At 41.6% G+C, this 21,198-nt stretch overlaps 1 protein-coding gene and 1 long non-coding RNA gene across 2 annotated transcripts; both read right to left on the reverse strand.

Moving 5' to 3' along the window:
• Window positions 1–2,459: 2,459 nt before the first annotated feature.
• LOC107281543 (uncharacterized) lies at window positions 2,460–3,163 on the reverse strand. The gene is made up of 2 exons (XR_001547386.2): window positions 3,025–3,163; window positions 2,460–2,835 (listed from the first exon to the last, which is right to left on the reverse strand). It is a non-coding gene; the product is annotated as an uncharacterized lncRNA (long non-coding RNA).
• A 5,248-nt stretch (window positions 3,164–8,411) lies between these two features.
• LOC4343166 (protein MODIFYING WALL LIGNIN-1) lies at window positions 8,412–12,317 on the reverse strand. The gene is made up of 3 exons (XM_015789123.3): window positions 12,189–12,317; window positions 11,882–12,087; window positions 8,412–8,919 (listed from the first exon to the last, which is right to left on the reverse strand). The coding sequence occupies exons 1-3, from the start codon at window positions 12,276–12,278 to the stop codon at window positions 8,658–8,660; spliced, it is 558 nt and encodes a 185-aa protein (XP_015644609.1). The 5' UTR covers window positions 12,279–12,317; the 3' UTR covers window positions 8,412–8,657.
• Between the last annotated feature and the right edge of the window lie 8,881 nt (window positions 12,318–21,198).

The following is a 21,198-nucleotide window of genomic DNA, read 5'->3' on the forward strand; positions in this document are numbered from 1 at the left end:
GATATAATAAAAAGCAAAAAGCAATTAAGAAACACCATAATGGACACTAAATTACCATATCCTCAAGAAAAAGACCAAATCCAATACAAAATTTAAAATTTACATGCGAAGATTCAAAAATTACAGTGTAACTTACAAAAGTTACAGTGTAAGTTTCATAAATTACACTGTAATTTATAAGAAAATGCACTGTAAATTTGAGTGAGAAAATCGAGTGAGAGATAAGAAAAAATCTTTCGAGTGAGATATAGCAAAATCGCGCTGTTTTTGCTGCTGCTGTTGATGATGCATGAGGGCAGTCTTAATTCATAGTGTTCATAAGTAATGTCTATGATGCCATGTCAATAAGACATCACAATAAAAACTATATTTTACAACCCATGGTTTCTTAAAGTGGGCCATTAATAAATACATCATCTCTTTTCTCTACCATATTTATTCTTCATCTATTAGGAGGGAGCCTTTTATGTGGAGCGGTTTTGCGCCCCAATTCGGGTAACAAACGGTTATAGACTTACCTTCAACTTCAATATCAAAAGAGAGACGCTACAAAACGGAATGCTGTTCGAAGGAGACAACATTAATATGGTAGTTACGATTCGGTCCCCGCGATTTACGGTGATATGTCCTAAATATCCCAGATCCAAAAATCAAGGCGCAAAACCAGGTTCCTCCTCGGCATCGCGCGCGATACCTCGTCGGCATCGGCGACACCCAAATCCTTGTCAGCGACGGCCGGCAACCTCGTCGGCGACACCCAGATCCTCGTCGGCATCGCGCGCGGAGCGCGTGATACCTCGTCGGCATCGGTGACACCCAGATCCTCCTCAGTATCGCGCGCTACCTCGTCGGTGACACCCAGATCTTCGTCGGCCACGGCCCGCAACATCGTCGGCGACACCCAGATCTTCCTCGGCATCGCGCGCACGATACCTCGTCGGCGACACCAAGATCCTCCTCGGTATCGCGCGCCACCTCGTCGGCGACGGCCGGCAACCTCGTCGACGACACCAAAAACATCCTCGGCATCGCGCGCTACCACGCGCGATACCTCGTCAGCGACGCCAACTACATCCTCGGCTTGCACGGGCAATACCTCATCGGCGCTGACCACAACCAGAACACTCCTCGGCGTTGATAGGTATTTTCATCTAAACTTGATACCTAATACTAGATGTTTTGAAACTTGATACCTAGTACTAGATGTTTTGAAACTTGATACTTGATACTAGATGTTTTAAAACTGGATACCTTATACTAGATAGATGTTTTAAAACTTGATACCTGATACTTCTGTAAGTAGAAATGCTAAATTTGTATCAAAACTGGTGAAAAAAGAAAACTGGTAATATTGTCCATGGTAATCTTACACTTATGTTTTGTGCTCATTTATCAATGTTTGTGCTCTTGCAAAAAGGCTGATAATTATTTTTTAGTAATCTGGTACTTCTGATTGTAGAACTGAAAAAAGTTTGATGAAAATTGGTACTAACCTGATAATGGTATGTTTGTCTAATTTGAGCCGTACAGAATTTAATGTTTTTTTTTGTTTTGCACTATCAAAATGTGAAGGGGGAGTGGAAAAAAGTATGAGTTCGTCAGTTAGTTCTATTGAAAGAAGAATGGAAGATCTTCAAAACATGGGTGCTGGGGCTTGTGTTTCTGCTGAAACAAGTGTGAATGAGCAGGCTACAAGTGTGGGTGAGAGATGCTGAAGTTCTGAGGGCAGCACTGCTTGAAGCTGGAATAGTCACAGGACCCACAAGTATTTTGCAAGTTGATGCTGGGGATGGATTTGAAATAGAACCAGTAAATTGAACTGGAGGATCTGAAATGGAGGCTGAAACAAGTGTGAATGAGCAGGCTACAAGTGTGGGTGAGAAGGATATAGATGCTGAAGTTCTGAGGGCAGCACTGCTTAAAGCTGGAATAGTGGCAGGACCCACGAGTATTTTGCAAGTTGATGCTGGGGATGGACTTGAAATAGAACCAGCAACTACAACTGAAGGATCTGAAATGGAGGGTGTCCAATCACAACCTGTGGTACCATTTGTTGGTATGGAGTTCTTTTCAGACAAAGAGGCACGCGTGTACTACAATAGGTATGCAAAAAATTGAGGTTTCGGTAGAAAGGTTTCGAGTTGCAAAAGAAGCAATGTCACCAAAGATTACAACAGATATGAGTTCGCTTGCTATTCTGAACGCACAAGTAAGGAGCAGAATGCAAAATCAAGTATTGGAAGCAGATCCAGGAAGTGCAACAGCATACGGAAAACTGATTGTAAGGCGAGAATGGTGGTCGTTAAAAGGGCTGAAAAGTGGGTGGTGACAATAGTAGACTTAGATCACAATCATCCTCCTTTGAGCCCCAATTCTCTAAGGTTCCTAGAATCACACCGTAACGTGTCGGATGAAGACTATGAGCTAATAGAATTACGGCACAACAACAACATCCCCACTAGAAGAATCATGTCTGTCCTGTCTGATTTGTATGGTACCATGCGTAACATACCATTCACAAAGAAAGATGTTAGCAATCTGAGGACATCGATGAGAAAACGGACTACTGCAAACGGAGACATGGCTGAAACCATCAAGTACTTCCAGGAATTGCAAGCAGAAGATCCATCGTTTTTCTATAGCATGGAACTGGACTCGGATAATACGGTTGGTAGCTTATTTTGGGTGGATGGTGCCTCAAAAGAAGCATACAAGAAATTTGGTGATTGTATCGTCTTCGACACAACATACTGCACAAATAAGTATAACCTCCCATTTGCTCCGATAATCGGGGTAAGCAACCATGGCCAGACTGTCCTATTTGGGTGTGTATTCCTGAAAAATGAAAAGGTTGAAACTTTTGAATGGGTGTTTGAAACATTCTTGAAAGCAATGGATGGAAAAGAGCCACAATGCATCATGACTGATCAGGACAAAACAATGGAGATTGCAATTGCAAAAGTGCTGCCAAGAACTATTCATAGGCGCTGTATGTGGCATGTGCATAGGAATGCTAGTACTAACCTTGGTGTGCTGTTAAACGGCAAGGAAGGGTTTGAAACAGACTTGAAGTCATGCATTGATAATTCTTTGAACGAAGAAGAATTTGATGCAAGTTGGGATGCAATGATTGATAGACATGAGTTGTGTGGGAACAAGTATATGCAACACCTCTATGATAACAGGAAAAAGTGGGTCCCCTGTTTTTTCATGGATTACTTCTTCCCATTCATGAGCACCTCCCAAAGGAGTGAGAGCATGAACAAATTATTCAAAGATTTTGTCCACCCAGCTGATTCAATCAGGAATTTCATCTTCCAATATGAGAAACTTGCCCAATCTTGTCTTGACAGGGATGACAATCAGCGGTTTATAACAGTCCAAACAGACCCAAAAATGTGGTCTGGCTATCCAATGGAAGAACAAGACTCAAAGTTCTATACACGTGCAATGTTTGAGGAGTTTCAAGAAATGCTATACAGAGCTACCAAATACAAAACAATAAATGGGCCGGAACCTGGATCATATTTTGTGCAGCTAATTTTGGATGATGACAACAAGAAATTCTTGGTTCATTATGACATAAACAATGAAACCTACAGTTGTGCCTGCAAAAAATTTCAAAGGGATAAGATAGCAGTTCGACAGGCCGTAAAAAGAAAAAGCCAAGTGATAGCAGCAAGTTCTAAGAAGAAAAAACTTGATGATACCAGCTGTTTGGTGAGCCATGAAAAGATATCATCTAGCAATCAAGGCTCTGCGTGCTAATATGAGGTAACAAAAAATAGTCAATTTTTATTCATGTTTGCATCGCCAAAAAAAAAGAGAAGAAGATTGATGATTTTGGTACTGTCCTCTTTTTATATGCAGGATTGTGATGATCCCACCAGGTGGTAAAACCCCACAGTTCATGTGATTCTTCAAAAAAAATGAAACATTCCTATGCTTCTACTTTTAAAAAAACAATGGTATTGTAATATTTGATATACTTTGTTGTGGTGTGGCTAAGAAAATTATGTTATCACTGTGATGAATGTGGGCACAAAAGTGTACTTGTGTTCTGATATGTTGCGTTTATGAATATTTGTGCTATAACATAAGTACATTGTGTTATGACATGTTGCAGTTATGCATATGAATTTGTGCTATGAGCCAAAAAAATATTTTTCTAACTAAAAAGGATACCTGGTACACCCTGGTTTCATCTAGCTAGTACCAGGTACCAGCAATATGCTCTGCCTGATAAAAAAAGGCATGCTGGTTCCTGGTACAAAATGGGATACCCTGGTACCAGTATGGTACCTGGTACCTGATACCAATATGGTACCATGCAGGTGCCTGGTGTAAAAAAAGGTACCAAGGTGATACCCTGGTACCAGTATGGTACCTGGTACCTGATACCAGGGTGATACCCTGGTACCAGTATGGTACCTGGTACCTGGTACTAGTAGTATGGTACCAGGCTGATACCTAGTACCTGGTACCTGATACCAGGGTACACCAGTATGGACCTGATACCAGGGTGTTACCCTGGTAATAGTATGGTACCTGTTACCTAATACTAGTATGGTACCAGGCTGATACCTGGTACCAGTATGGTAGCATGCTAAATGATTAGCTAAAAAAGAATACCATGCTGATACCAGTGTGGTAAGTACCTGGTAAATGGCACAGCATGGTGACTTATTGGCAAAAACATCATAGGCATCATAGTTGAATTTTTTTTTAAAAGAAGGGTTGCTGATCTAGAACATCAAGTTGGATGAAAAAGATACCTTTTCGAAGCAATATATGAGTTAGTAAGTTGAAAATCACATGTATTAGTGCAAACTACAAAATGATACTATTTGGCTAGGGAGTGTCAGTCTACAAAACACACTGCTTTAGTTTTAGTGCAAACTGTATCAAGATCAGTGAGGGAACCTATACAAAAGAGTCTACGACCTGGCATTACATCTTGGCACTTTTGCCCCCAAACAACAAAGGATAAAAAAAAAACAGTTCTTCAAATGACGCGATGAGGGTGTAGATCATTGAAGCGGTGGTACAACAGCCTGTGGCAAATCATCGCACGGTATTGTCGCTTGTCCTTCTGAGAAAGAGAAACATACAAACAGTCAGCTTTTAGAAGCAGAAAAAATGTATGTATAGGGTGAAAAAAATTAAAAAATGTCAAACAAAGGAATAAAATACCGTGTTGTATCCAACAAGAGTCCTGCCGTTGTGACACTCAAGCATCCTCAAAAGGCAGAAACCTCAGTCATGACTACATTGGAACAGAATAGAAAAAAACAGTGTGAAAAAAATGGTAATTGCATCTGATTTATGTCAAGTATCACATGATTACTAGAAAAAAAATCAAAAACAAATACAGTATACTTACAACCTATCTTGGCTAGGGGACACAGGATACTGGATTTTGAAAAGGCAAAATCCAAGGTGGAGGTGACAGTCTCCGGCGAGGTCAGGTACCAGGCGCACTACACCAAGTGCAAACTCCCGCGACGTGCCCGCTCAAGCTGCAGCTTGCGCCGCCGGCGGTGGTGTTCCGGAAGGTCAAGTGCAAGCTTGCCACTGCCGACAAGAACTACTAGTGCTAACCTTGTCGTGGGCATCCCCATGGCTGTGCCTAGCTTTGCTAGTGATTACACGATTGATTTGTTTGTTCCTCTGGTTGAGTTTGTGATTTAATTCCTCTCTGAATTTGTGGTGGATTTGAAGGAATTGCACTATTGTAGTGTTTGATTCAACACGGTTCTTTGATGATTGTGGAAAGGGAATTTCTCCTCTTTTATTTTCTCTCCCTCATTCTCTCTCTCTCTGCTATTTCTTCAAGCAAGCCTGAGGAAGAGAGCGCCGGCGCCGGCACGGCGAGGCACGGGCTGGTGCGATGCCTCGGCAGGGACGACGCTGCACGGTCGTGTGCAAGGGCCAGGGCCGGCACGACGAGTCACCGCTCCGCTGCCCCATCTAGAAACAAAGAGGGAGAGAGGGGCTTACATGTGGAGCTCCGCTCGCCTTGCCGGTGTTGTGCCCAGGGTGCTCATCCGCCCGCCAACACCAGGTGACGAATCCGACCGGGTTTGGTTCGACCGGGGACCCAAGTCTAGGATAGATGGTGAGGCGCAGGGGCACTCCGGTTATTTTGAAAAAAAAACTCACCACTTTCAGTCTGGAAATAATAAAATAATACGTCCGGTGTCCTACGGCCAATTGCACAACTTTGATAGTGTCTATGAGCAGTGTCACGTTTTTGCGGTGTCTCTCAGCTAATTACATGATTTTTGAGTGTCCTGTAGCAAATTTTGCCTAATAATAATACGGTGATGATGGTATTTTTGTTAAAAAAAAGACATTTCTACTTTTTTTATAAAAGGGAAAGGCATGTGTACTTGAATATGTTTTTTTTTCAAAAATTCAGTGGTTTTAAAAGCTTTTGTCTAAACCATGGGTACATATGTAAAATTATAAAATAGAAAATGTATCGGTGATAGTATTTTTTTTGTCAGCTTGTGGACAAATAACTACATATATAGTGTGGTTCTCGAACTATAATTTATCTAAAAACATTTTACTCCAATACGACGTAGATAATATGGTCTATACTATATGGCGTCCTGACTATTCTACCGTTCCTATCACGATGTCTGGATATCGAGGTCGATCTATAGGTGAACGCAGGTCACCATCTACATCGAAGCATCTTCTCTAGTCAATGCGTTGGGGGCACAATTGCAATGCGTACGGGAGGCGGCAAAGTGCCGTGGCCAACGGACCTTTTTATATCTTGTTTTGACTTTTTTCTAAGTTAAACATTTTTAAGTTTAATCAAGTTTATAAAAAATATAGAAACATTTTTAACACATAACAAACATACTATCAAAATATATTCAATATTAATTTTAATGAAACTAATTTAATATTATTATTTTTTTATAAACCTTAGTCAAACATAAAAAGTAAGTTTGACTTGTAAAGAAATGGAGGGAGTATAAGATACGATAAACTGACTAAAGTATTTTTTTATTTAGATAAATATACACATATGAATTTCGTCCTATATCATTTTCTATGTAAAATTGTGTTTGATAGTAAGTTCCTTTTTTTTAAAAAAAATGCATGTATGGCCTCGTTACCTAATAGGTTATTGCTTAGCTAGTATATTATAAATATCAAAATTTTAATCATATATTAAATACATTGGTTACCTTTTAACTATAATGCTTTAAACTAAATTTAGAAAAAGTTCAAATCAATTACAACTCATTGATTAGTTACATTAAAACTGAAAATTAAATTAACAAGATACTAAATTGAGAGCATAAGATGAACACAGCTTCATATCTACGATCATTACAAACCAATTCAGCCAAAATTTTCTTGAATTAACATGGTAGCCATTTTATATTAGAAACTTAGCCTATCAAATAAGAAACTTAGCTCTTAAATTTATTTTAAGATAAACGAAAGAGGCGAAAAAATTTATTTTAACCTAAATTGAAATGGCTAAAAAGTACGAATGAAGGAGTACAATTTAGTGCCTGTTTGTTTCAACTTAGGATGGTTATAATCTGGATTATTATAAGCAAGCTGAAACAAATAGATAGCTTATTATGATATATTATTACAATCTATAAAGCCAGATTACTATAATCTAGTAATCCGCTTTAAAGGAGTTTATTTTAGATTATTGAGTGGCTAACAGCTAACAAGCATCTAATAATCCAAACAAACAACTAACAGCTTATTTTATGTCGGTTTATTATAATCCAGCTTATAATAATCTGGTTCAATAATCTAGATTACAATAATCTTAAGTTGAAACAAACAGAGCCTTAGTGGGAAAGGTGGTTCTAGTTCCCTCAGGGCAAGTACTATAATGCTACATATACTGTCCCAAAGAATGTCACATCGGATTGAGTGATGAGGTAGATAAGAGAAGTGAGAAGAGAGATAATGAGCCACCCCTAAATCAAGTGATAACCTCCACATAAATTTCAAGAATAAAACGTGAGAGTATTAGATATATTGGTATTTGTGTACTAGAGTTAACATATTGTATGAGTTGTCTCTTAATTTATCAGTGAATGATATAAATAAATTTAGAGATGGTAGTCACATCAACCATAGCACTTGCTCTTATGGTTCTAAAGATGAATAAATGTCGCATCCAGCATGAGTAAATTATTTGATACGAATTTTTAAAGAACGCCCTTTCGTTTAGCCAGAAATAAAACAGAATTTGTGAAGCTTTACTTTGACCAGAAACTGTGATACATAGTCATATAACTCAATGTGTGCGTTAAGTCAACTAATAACACACATGACTACCATGCTACCTCCATTTTACCAGCATCTCGTATTAGTGAAGATCTGGTGACAGATTACATCAAGCAAGAGAGATGACCATGTCAGCAGGCAATAGCGCATCATCATACTAGGATACGTGTATTCCATGTTCAGAATCCAATCCAATAATCCGAATAGTGTACAACCCAACCAAGTAATCTCATACAACCTAACGGGATAGTAAACCCCAACCAATTACACCGTAACTAAGGTAATGTGTTAACAAGAACAATGCACTCCACGATCACATGCTCCACCTTGAATCCAACAAGCTCAAGGACCGGATCATCCTGTTCAGCAAGCTCCTTTTAGCTGTAAGTGCCCATGCCAATGTTGGAGCCACCGTACGGGGCACCCCCAGCAGCATCGCGGGACTTGGAGTAGCTAACGTAGTAGAATTCGCTGAGGATGGCTGTGAAGAAGGTGAAGGCCGCACCAGCAGCAAAGACACCTTTGCGCACAGTCTCGCAGGAGACGGACTCGCCAACGAACATCCCCCTGTACCGGGTGTGGTACGCATTCCGGATGGATCCGGCCATCAAGCATGCCTCAGCAATGAGGAAGGTCAACCTGCCAACGATCAGAAAACATCTTATTGAGTAATCATTTTATGGCAAGTACATTTGATTTGACTTATTAATTGGCGTATACCCTAATTTTTCCATATTACAGATTCAGGCAGTAGTAGTTAAATTCAAATAAATGCAGAAATGAGAAACAAAGCTAAACCATTTACCCTATGTACTTTGGTCAATCAAAAACCAATAGATTAGAACATGAAGAAGCACCGGGAAAAGGGAACATAACAAAAACTGTTGAACGGATGCACAGTTGCATATCAGTATATCTTTAAACCATAGGTGTTGAAACATCTGTTCATATTGGAACACCTAGAATATGATGGATATGCAGTTCTGGATTAAGTATATGTAGTGATGGACACAACAAGCATCGTCAGAGCAGGAAGATGAAGGGAATTAGATTTGATGACATTTGGCTGTAGACTATGACAGGTGTACACTACATGAAGGTTTGGCTAGCCAAGGACACCAAGAAAGCAAGCTTTCAATTGATGTTGACTTCAGAACTTTTTTGGGATATCCCAATTGTTGATTTCAAGGAAGACCATATAACCAAGTTAATTAATTTAACAATTCATTAAAGAAACAACACAAATCAATTATAATTTGTAAAAAGATAATCACAAGTGCATGGCTACTATTAAATACTACTCCCTATGATCCCACAAAACTAGTATAGTGAGCTGTGTCAGGCCAGGTAACATGGTCTCATTACTTTATTTAAAGTCAATGAGCTAATTAATAACACAGGTACCACCCACGGAACAAGACAGGCTGTGTTCGCTGGAGGGGGGAGTTTGGAACTAAACTCTCCGCACGGAAAACGCAGCAGTCCATTAGCACGTGATTAATTAACTATTAGCTTTTTTTTTCAAAAATGGATCAATATGATTTTTTTAAGCAACTTTCGTATAGAAACTTTTTTTTTAAAAAAAAACACACCGTTTAGCAGTTTGAAAAGCGTGCGTGCGGAAAAAGAGAGGGGTGAGTTGGGAAAGGGGGATTCCGAACACACCCAAAATAGTTGTTATCAACGTCTGCGTAATGTTAAATTAAAAAATAAAAAATATTTAGTTCAAGTGTGCACCTACTGTAGGAACACTAGTTCAACTGTTAAATCCTACTCCCCCATTTCATAATGTAAGACTTTCTAGCATTACCTAGATTCATATAGATATTAATGAATCTAGACATATATAGTGTTTAGATTCATTAACATCTATATGAATGTGAGCAATGCTAGAAAGTCTTACATTGTGAAACGGAGGAAGTACCTAGTAGTAGTACAAAGCAACCAGTGACAAGCACTTTGCGCTTTGTGGGGCAAGTAAATTTGAGGCAGTTGGACATATGCAGTGACTCATGTAGCAGTTGGACATATGCAGCCACTAATGTAGGAGTAGCAATTAAACATATGCAGGCCACTCATGTAGAAGTCCAGTAGATCTACCACTTATTCAAGTAAACTATTGCAACTTTGAAAGGATAAATTCTTGAATGGGAGGTACTACCTTAAAATCCCAGAAAAGAATTGTTCAATTGTATATAGAGCTTCCGTGAGACTAATGAAATGCAAAAGCACAGCTTTAGTTCACGTCAAAATTGGAAGTTTGATTGAAATTGGAAAGATGTGAAGGAAAAATTGGAAGTTTGTGTGTGTAGGAAAGTTTTGATGTGATGGAATAGTTAGAAGTTTGAAGAAAAAGTTGGGAACTAAAACAAGCCTAAGAAAAGTGAACAAGTCTCCCCCACTCTTGGAGTTTTAACTGTTTAGCTTTTGTGACAGAGGAGCTGCCATAAAGTGAGGAATATTTAACCATTTGCCACATTTAGATGTGGCAATTAACTTTTTGCCACTGGACCCACATGTCATAGACACATGTGGACCCACATGTCATTGAGATAGGGGTGGCAAATACTCCCTCTGTACTCGTAAAAGAAGTTGTTTAGGACAGCGACACGGTCTCCAAAACACAACTTTGACTTCTTTTTTCTATAAAAATATTTATTGAAAAGTGATATATGTATACTTTTATGAAAGTATTTTTCAAGACAAATCTATTCATATAATTTTTATATTTTCAAACTCAACAACTTGAGAGTTATTCATGATTTATATTCCCAAGGTTTGACTTAAACATTGTCCTAAACGACTTCCTTTATGAGTATGGAGGGAGTAGTTATTTGCCAAATCTAAAAGTGGCAAATAGTTAAAAGCCCCCATAAAGTGAAAGCTGCCTCTTGTGCGAGCTGAAAAAAATAGTAGTACTAATTTCCTTATAAGTGGACAACAAATCACCACTTTGAGTGTGCCACAATTCAATTTGACCCTTCACCAACAATCAGCGGAATGAGGCAGCAGTCATGTGCTTAAAATATATTTTTGGTTAGCATGAAAGAGATAGTAAACCTAATAGATCTGAAGGAAGAACCTCTTTGCTTCTGAATAACAGCTGCCCGAACTGATGCTCAGTTTTTTCAGACTAAAATTATACTAACTGATTAGGTAGTGAATGAGCAGAACAGCTCAATAGGCCCGGTCCACTGAAGCAAAATGGTTATGAGCTCTAAATTAATAGCCAATCCAGCATAAATAAACCATCCAATAATTGTCCTCTAGATCCTCCCCTCACTAAATGCTTATGTGCAAGCATTTGTTGCAGTAGATCTGCTCAAACCACTAGATCCCATCCTCCATTAATTGCCCACCAACAACCGGATCTGAACTGAAGCTGCGCGTTCTGTGCTCAAACCACAAGTGGTAGATCTAGCTAAAAATTACCGCGGAGATTAAACTACCAGCAACCCAGATCCAGAAGCAAGCAACGAAGAGGCGCGAGATCCCAAAATATGAGTAGAAAGAAAAAAGAGGCAAAGCATTCGTAATGTTGTTTGGTTAATGTGGTGAAGCATTCGATCGAGTAGTAGCAAGCGGAGTGATGGTGATTTACCATGCGAAGAGGAAGAGGATGAGGGCGCAGGCGCGGGATCCGCCGGGCTTGAGGCCGCGGCCGCAGCAGAAACACTTGCTGGCGAGCATGACGACGGCCTGCGCGGCGGCGAGGAGGAGGAGCGCGCCGACGCCGTAGCCGGTGGCGATGTCGGAGTCGTAGACGCAGTAGTCGTACAGCTTCTCCGAGTCGGGCGTCACCGTCGCCTGCAAAAAAAGCAACCCCCGTACGTACGTCAGCAGACGGCTCCTCCAGAGGCCGGTAGGAGAAAGGAAGGGGGTGAGTGGGAGGGGGGGGGGGGGCTTGCCTTGCTGCGGCGCTGCTCGGCGGCGACGGCGAGGCCGAAGGCGATGACGTCGAGGAGGAGGACGGAGGCGAGCACGATGATGGACGCCATTGCTGCCGCTGCTGCTGCGTGAGGTGGTGTGTGGTGTTCGCGGCTGCTCCTCGTGGGGAGTAGTAGTTAAAAGGAGAGGAGAGAGAGAGGGGCGCGCCGCTGCGGCTGGTGAGCGTGTCTTTTTTTTTTTTTTTTGGCTTGGGGAAGAGGGAGATTAGCTGGGTGTGCGTGTCGGTGTGGTAGAGTGGAGAGGCGGTGGCGCGCGGTAGCACATCACCTCACCGATCTGGTGCGGTGGTGACTGGTGAGTGTGGAAGTGGACGGTCTAACCGAGCGAGGGATGGGGTCCACCTGTCGGGGAGTTCTTTATTGATTTTTACGTCGCCTCGGGTTGGTGGCTGCTTTCCGAGTTCCGACGGGGATGGCAGGAGTATGACTTTTTTAGAATTAAATTTTGCTAAATTTAATTAAGTTTATAAAAATAATTAATCTCTACTTTATAAAAATTATTAAGATGTTTATATGTTATTTTGGTACGTCATTCGAGTATGAGTAGTTTGTTCGTTTTTGAAAATATAGATGTGTATTGAGTCGGTTTTTTGAGTTCGTTTGCTTTCGTAAATACAGAAGTAATTGTATAATAATTCTCTTTAAAAAACTTGCATGCTAACCTAAGACGATCGTACTCCTAATTGCCGCTCATAATTTTCTTAAAAATATATATATCCAAACGAGTTCCCACAGTAGATTTTACCTTAACTAAAACGTATAACAATAATAACATTAAAATAGCCTTACCCGTTGCAACGAACGAACATTTGTTCTAGTAATATCTAATATACCAAATTAATTTCATTATATCTAATATTAAATATATTTTAATAATATTTTTATTTTGTGTTGAAAATATTAATTTTTTCTATAAACTTGATTACTCCTTCGGGCTGATAATATTTATCGTTTTAGATAAGAATGAGGTCAAACATTAGAACCTTTGATTATAAATCAGTTTTAAAATATTTGTCTATCAGATATGATGATTACATGTATCGATTAGGCTTAAAAAGTAATGTAATAAAATCATATATATATGCCAATACTTTTATATTATAATGAAAAATATGATTAAAATTGTTTTTAGAGACTGTGTTCTTGTCCAAATTATTAATTCGGAGCGAAAACTCAAACTAGTAGTTTGACTTAAAAAAGATAAAGCAATGCTCGTGATAAATTTGCTCGTGGGATACCTGTGTCAGTGGAGCATGTTGACGATGAATTGAGTTGTTTTTATTTAGTACGGCAATTTTTTCGCAGCAATTTTCTGCGAGCACTTGCGTCCGGCAGCTTTGCGTGCCGCGCCTAGTTTAGTTAGGTCGTTTCGGTGTGCGGCGCACCAGGCTGCGTTTGGTGCGTTGTGGCGGGGCATGGTTGGCCGTGCTCCTCATTAGCTCTCACCGTCTCACACTCTCACGGGACAATCGCCCAAGCACCACGACGCGTGCCTAGTGCCCTTTACTCTTTCCGTTCTACAGTAATCTACCCTATAATTCACCAACAGTGTGTTACATCCTCATTCCTCATCGATCGGTCAGGATCGCCCCAATCAAATCCAACGCTCCACGTTACTCCCACCTCCCCCATACTCTCTCCCTGCAAACCCCGCCCCTCCCGGATTGCCCCTCTCTCTGCTTCCCAATTCCCATCCCCGTTTCCTCACGTGCAAACACAATTTGCGCTCCCTCTCTCCCGAGCACAGCCGCCGCGCAATCTCCGCTCCCTCTCTCCCATCGCTCCCTCTGTCCCGAGCGCAGCAGCCGCCGCCGCCGCTGATTGATCATCGCCGGTGACCCCCCACCCATCCCCTCATGCGCAATCCCTCTCGCCCGGAGCGCAGTTCCTTGTCGCGGTGACCGATCCCCCACTACGCCGCCGCCTCCGAACCCCGACGCCGCGTGGCTTCGTACCTACCTTGCCAGCCAACTCGAGATCGACGGCGAGCCCTTCCACCAACAACGGCGCCATCCCCTACTTCGACGGAAGCTGCTCCGTCAACTTCCTCCTCGGCCCTCCCCAACGTCCTCCAGATCAATGCCACCGACGCGTCTCAATCCGACCGCTTCGCCAAACGCCGCCGGTGCCTCTCAATCCGGCAACGCCAGACGCCGCCGATGCCCCACATTGCTTCGGCATACATTTGACCAACGAAGGACATCGCGCCAACATATATAAATGTTCGTCTGAATATTTATGAATTTGGCTTTCCTCTCTGAATATTTCTGAATTTGGCGATATCATTTCTGGGTTGTTCTGAGTGAATTTTGAATATACTCATTTTTATTTTAATCATGATTGGTTTGCACACTAACTTCGTCATCTGGCAGGAGCATAAGCTACCCAATCAAAAATCGTCGTTAGCCAACTACCTGCTTCTTGGGACCCCTTGCTGTTTACCGCCGACGACGGTTCCTCCTCACTTGTAGGTTCTACTCTTTTTTTCCCCTGTTTCCCTTGTGTGTTTGCTAACTATTATGAACAACATGTCATCTTGGCATATTTCTTGCGGTAAAATGGCTAGCTTTTATTGTACATAGGATTCGTGCCACTGTGTACAGTCCCTGACTCCTACCGGCGGATACGTTCACTCAAGCTTAGCTGGTTTTATGTTGGCAAATAAAATGGGACAGTGATTAAGGTTAGTGCAAACGACGATGACATGTAGTACTTCATTTTACAGGTTGAGGCATAGGTGTTTTTTTTTTTTGGCAAAAATACCTGTGTCATATAGCTGGTTTTGGACACCAATTCTGTGGTTGTATGTGTTTAATAGTGTGCCCGTGCATTGCAACGGGAAAACTAATCATTAATCAGGGTTCAGTTTTCGTGATATGAAGGGGATATTTTCATCTTTGTCTTTATATAGGAGAAAAAATTGCCCATGATTTATTTATCTCAATTGCATCATGCACATCATGGCAAGAAATAATGTCTACCTGGAAGCTGCAACATGGCAGTCTTATTATAGTACTAACCTAAAAATTATATAAAGATCAAATAAGTAGGCGTCACCGAAAAATGATCTGGTGAAATGGTGATGTCAAAATCAGTAGGCTTCTATTTAGAAAATGTGGCTACATTCCAAAGTTGCATGAATTCCAGTTTGCTTCATCCAGATAGACCACTTAACTTAATTTACGAAAATTGAGTGACTGAATTTGACCGACTCAAAGCTTATCAAACGTACTGAGTGGGAGAGGAATACAATTTACTTAATTCAGAAGACCGGTTTATTGTGGTGAGCAGCTTTTGTTTTCTTATTTACTATTTCAACCATGCTTAATTGTATTTGTTAATCTTCCAGCAGTGCACTATATTTTGCAATTTCAGTACCCTATTAAGTAGCACACCATTTCAGTACTCGTTAGTCTTCCAGCAGTGCACATTATTTTTCAATTTCAGATGTTAGCTTTAAATTGACATGTGTTAGCTCTAAATTGACATTATTCGACAACTTCCAGTACTAAAGTCTTGCTCTGAATTCACATGTGTTATCTATAAATTTCAGATGTTTCATATAGATTGTCCTTGGGATACTGTCGAAACAAGATTTCGGCAATAATAAAAGGGGGTGGCTATCAAGTTAGGAAAGTGGATGGGTTTGGAGACAAAGAATTTTATACAGGTTCAGGCCTTCTTATTCAAGAAGTAATACCCTATTCCTGTCCGGGGATGATTCCGCCGAGTATGTTATTGATTGTATAAACTGGGAAAAAAGAATCGCGCCCTAAGAGGCACACGGACCCTCCTTATATAGGGGAAGGAGTCCGCTTTACAAAATACAGTCCATATCCTAACGGAATATGGGATTACAGATAAAATACAATCGTAACCGACTAGGATCCCGGGTATTTTCTTGACATACAAGTTTAGAATCTAACCCGAGTACTCATAGAGATATTCTATCTATATTTGGTACCATATATCCGACTAAATTATAACTGTCGTGTAGATATGGGGTATCCATAATCTCCACAGTAGCCCCCGAAACCTTCGCAGTTGACAGTAATAGCCTTCTCGAAACAAAAAACAGTAATCCGAGTGCTTCAATTCAACTTGCCGAGTGCTAAAATCAAAGACTACGAAGGGCAAAAATAAAACATGGTGCATCGAGTAGATGCACCTAATTAGGTGTAGCCCCTGACTATGTGATTAGTTGAAAAAACTAAACATATAGTCAAGAACCGAGTGGTTATATAGCGAAGCACGCATGGTACTTAGTAAGATACCCAGCCGACTGCTTCTCAACTTGAACATACCAAGAACAAAAATACAAGAAGGGCCGAGTGATAAACACTCAAAGGTCCAAAAATAGGCATATTTGATAGGAATCTGAGTAAGAAACTCGTAAAATGATCCACCAAATATGATAAAGATCATGGCAATTAGGAAGTTTAATAGCCTAGGCTATAACCCTTACCATAATCAAAATAAGCATATAACATGCTAGGAGAATGACTACTAATAAATCAGTCATCTCAAATTAACCCAACAGCTTTTGTAGCCTAAAAAAGCTTACAAAAATAGTATAACACCTTTCTGTCGGGTACCTTTTTATGTGCATCATAATAATTCCAAAGAATTATTGAATTGCGTTAAAAAAGATTTTAACAGCATCGGGTCACATCATTGTGAGCACATATTGCCAAAGCAAAAAGCGCTTAAGTCCCTAGGGATCACAACGGGCCACGCTGAAAACAAAATTGGGCTGAAGTACCGTACAGGCCCAGGCCCATTAGTACTCCCGATACCCTAAAAACACCGAAGTCCAAACGTCATTTCGTCTTCCCCGCCGAGACTCTCGCCATTCCCCGCTCCATGCTACAGTACAGAACCGCGCCGACGAAGTTAGGGTTCATCAATCTGCTCCAATCCTCCCTCAAAAACTTCACAAAATTTCTCCCCGCGTCCACCGCTCCAATTCCCCATTCCACTCTAGCCATATCTCGGACCAAATTAAACCATCCAGTTTACATTCATGGCGGAAGAAAGAGAAAGCTTCGAGAGTCAGTGGGCGCCCTCCGATGTAACAGAAGATAATCTGAAGGAAATGGTGGCGCACAGCGTTCTTCCGGCGAAGGAAATCATCGGGTGGCGACCGGCGTTCGGCGAAGCATTCCCGACCCCCGACACGCACGAAATCGTGGTATTTGCTCATTTCTTCTACGACGGATTTTCTCTTCCAACCTCAAGATTCTTCCGGGGGATTCTGAACTTCTACGGGATTAGCTTGCATCATCTGAATCCAAACTCCATAGTGCATATCGCCAATTTTGTTCATGCCTGCGAAGCTTTTCTGGGCATTAGGCCTCATTTCGCCTTATTCCGCCGAATCTTCTTCCTCAAGCCCCAACCGAATAAGAGCAAACCATGTGTGGTTGGGGGCGCTGGTTTCCAACTCAGAGGAACACTGAGCCAAAAGTATTTCTCTATGCCCTTCAAGACCTCACACAAAGGCTGGCACGCAAACTGGTTTTACGTCCAAAATCCTGAACCCGCACTTCCCGAGTATTCCTGTCTTCCTCCGGTTTACCAGGACACATGGAACTCATTGCCTATGGGAGATGAAGCTGCTCAGGCAGTGGAATTGATGGAACGCATGCTAAAACTGAAGGAACAAGGTTTGCAGGGAGAACAGATCACTCGACACTTCATCAAAAGTCGATTAGCTCCAATCAAAGAGAGATCCCGCACGGCTTTTGAGTTTGACGGCAAGCATGATCCAAATCAGGAAGATCCAGATTCTCTTGACTTTAAGGTCATGAAAGAAAGAATGTACAAGATCTTCTCAAACGCTATTGTTGTCAGCTATTCACATCTGCTGCCCATTGTGCCATTCAATGCATTCAACCCTCCTCCACCGGTATGCATTCAAACATTTCAACCTTCCTCAAAAGTATGCTTTTGTCCTCTATTAAGCTAATTGAAAATTCAAAATATCATGCCCAGGAATTTGCCTTGATGAAATCGGATCCTCCAATTGCTCAACGCCGATCACCTTGCCAGCAGACTGGTCAGGCGAGTGGAGGACCAAAAATTCGGTCTGACGCTCAACCAAGTGCTTCCGATCCAGTCGGCCAGTCAGATTCTTGCAAGAGGAAGCTAGTTCTAAGCGACGACGAAGGCGATGATACCGGAAGGCTCGGAGACAAAGGAGCGACCGGAAAACCCCCGAAGCCAACTAATCCGAAGAAGAAAACCTCCAGTCGTCCTTTGCCAAAAATCAGAAAATCTTCCAGGTACAAATCATTTGGCCATCTTCCTTGTCTTGCAGCTTACCCGCTGTTGAAATAATACTAACAACATAACTCAAATTCGTAGGAAGCCGTCTGACATAGATCCTTCTGAAAAAGACCCTGAGCCGGCTGACATAGAGGCAAACCCTTCAAAAGAAACCGGGCCAACTGCAGAGGATTGCCCGAGTGACAAACAACCGGCAACCGACAATGTAGAACCCAGCAACGAGCCCCCGACTGCGAACCAGTCGGCCGAAGCTGAAGTTGGCGCTAACCAGGAGCCCCCGACTGGAAACCAGTCGGATGTAGGGTCAAGCCAAAAGATTCCCGAGGTTGAAGCTCAAACGAACAGGCCTCTCGGGAAGGATGCTGACAGTGAATCAGAAACCAGATCTCCTGTGAAGACACCAAAGTCCACTCGTCCCCGACCGGGAATCATCACAGGTAGACACGCTATCTGAAATCATTTTGATCCAACAGACTTTATTTGACCGCTTCATCTTCATTCATGGATACACTAGGGCCAATAATTGGTGATGAAGAAGAAATCCTCCGGATACAAGCAGCTGAGGATTCACGCCCTCCTATTCTGGTCAAGTGGTGGGATGACAACATGCAGCCTCAAGGGATCGTGATAAATAAGCAAAAAGAGGACGAAGAGTTATGCCTACTGAAGGAGGCACTTGGTCAGGCAACCTGCATTGTAAATGTAAGCTCTCTGGCACCTGATCTCAACCATCTTGTTTGCCATTTAATTCATGCGCTAATTAAACTGTCTTGCAGAGGATTCATCTTAGGAACGAAGCCAAAACGGTAACCTTAGAGAGGTTAGTCCCTCATCTCGGAACCCTCGAAGCCACCAGGAATCAACTGCACGAAGCAAAAGAACTTGCTAGGAAGAATGAACATGATCTGAGGGATCGGATTGCTGAGCTCCAGGAATCAAATTTTGAACTGAGTGGCTCGTCAAAAGGTATGCACAAACTCTGCTCAACTGACTCATACTGTTATCTTTGCAATCTTGATTAACCGTGATCAATGTAGTGCAAGCTGCCAAGATATCTCAGTTAGAGAAGCAGATTTAAACTCTGGAGAATGACAAGGCAGAGCTAGCAAGACAAAAAGACTTGGCTTTAAAGGAAGTTGAAGGTATCAACAATCAATACCTCAAAAGCCATTATCCTCCAAATGCTGACTCATTAATGTGAATCTGTTGATACAGACCGCAATATCAAGTCTCAAGCTCAATTCGACGTCCTGGTTGGCAAGATCAAAAAACTTGAAGGAGCCCGAGATGAGGTTGCTAACGCTGCTGCCCCAATTGTTCAAGCGATGTTCTTCAATAACAACGGCCCGAGTGCACTTGATGCTTCTGAAATCTTCGACAAGCTGAGAGTTGCTCCAGATACATATTTCAAGAGCATCAAAGAGGTTAGAAGTATGGGAGCAAGTCTGGCGTGCGATGACCAAATCTCTTTATCCGAGGGTTGACGTTGACGCCATTGATGGCTTTGCAGACGGGACGAGCGAAGAAGCTGCTCTTGACCTCATCAGCGATGCACAAAAATCTGCTGATAAGATAGCAGTTGATGTAGTTGAGAGATTTCAGGACACCGATCTTCGACCGACTGGTCCTGATAATTCTGATAATGAAAAGACTGATATTGATTAATATACCAATGATTTTGATGATTAATGATGATGGAGGCACAATTTGTACAATACTGATGAATTTATGTTGTGCTTGATATCTCAACTTAGTTCCTGATTTCTTAAAAGTTTTTGTCAAACCTTGTTGAGCCTAAAACCCGCAAAAGTTGTTAAAAAACTTTCAGTCCTCATTGACTAAGCCAAGAAATCAAACAGGGCAATGATACATCAAGTAAGCAAATTGAATTGATAAAAAATCACACTCCATTATTATTATAGTAGCCCCTCGACTGAAAACTTCAAGGAAAAACTTGAAGTTAGCAGTCAAAGAGGAAAGATACAAACGAAATGCCTAAGCATAAAATCGACGAAGGTGTTCAATATTCCAAGAATTGTTGATGAGAGTACCATCTTCGTGCTTGAGTCGATAAGAACCTGGCCGAGTGACTCCAGCAATTATGAACGGTCCTTCCCATAAGGGAGATAATTTATGCCGATCCTGTGTGGTTTGAATTTTCCTCAGAACCAGGTCGCCGACTAAAAAGGCTCGCGATCGAACATTCTGATTATGATAACGGCGCAACCCTCGCAAATACCGAGTCGACTGAATTAAAGCTACTTCACGGGCTTCTTCTAGTCGATTGATGTCATCTACTCGGCCCTCTTCATAGCGCTCCTCGTTGAAGTTCCGAAATCATAGTGATTCAAATTCCACTTCACTCAGCAACATTGCTTCTGCACCATAAACCAAAAAGAACGGCGACTGGCCGGTAGCCCGACTGGGAGTAGTGCGTAAAGACCAAAGTACGGACGGCAGCTGATCTACCCACTTGCCAGCATAGGGACGTAGTCGGTCGAACAGTCGTGCTTTTATCCCTTGAAGTACCATGCCATTGGCGCGCTCAACTTGTCCATTACTCATGGGGTGTGCCACGGAGGCATAACAAATTTTAATGCCAAAGTCTTCACAAAAGTCTTTAAATGCTCCGCCAGTGAATTGAGTGCCATTATTAGTGATGATCCGATTAGGTACCCCAAAC

The sequence above is a fragment of the Oryza sativa genome, chromosome 7, assembly GCF_034140825.1.
Source record: "Oryza sativa Japonica Group chromosome 7, ASM3414082v1".
In the NCBI taxonomy this organism is placed as follows: Eukaryota; Viridiplantae; Streptophyta; class Magnoliopsida; order Poales; family Poaceae; genus Oryza; species Oryza sativa.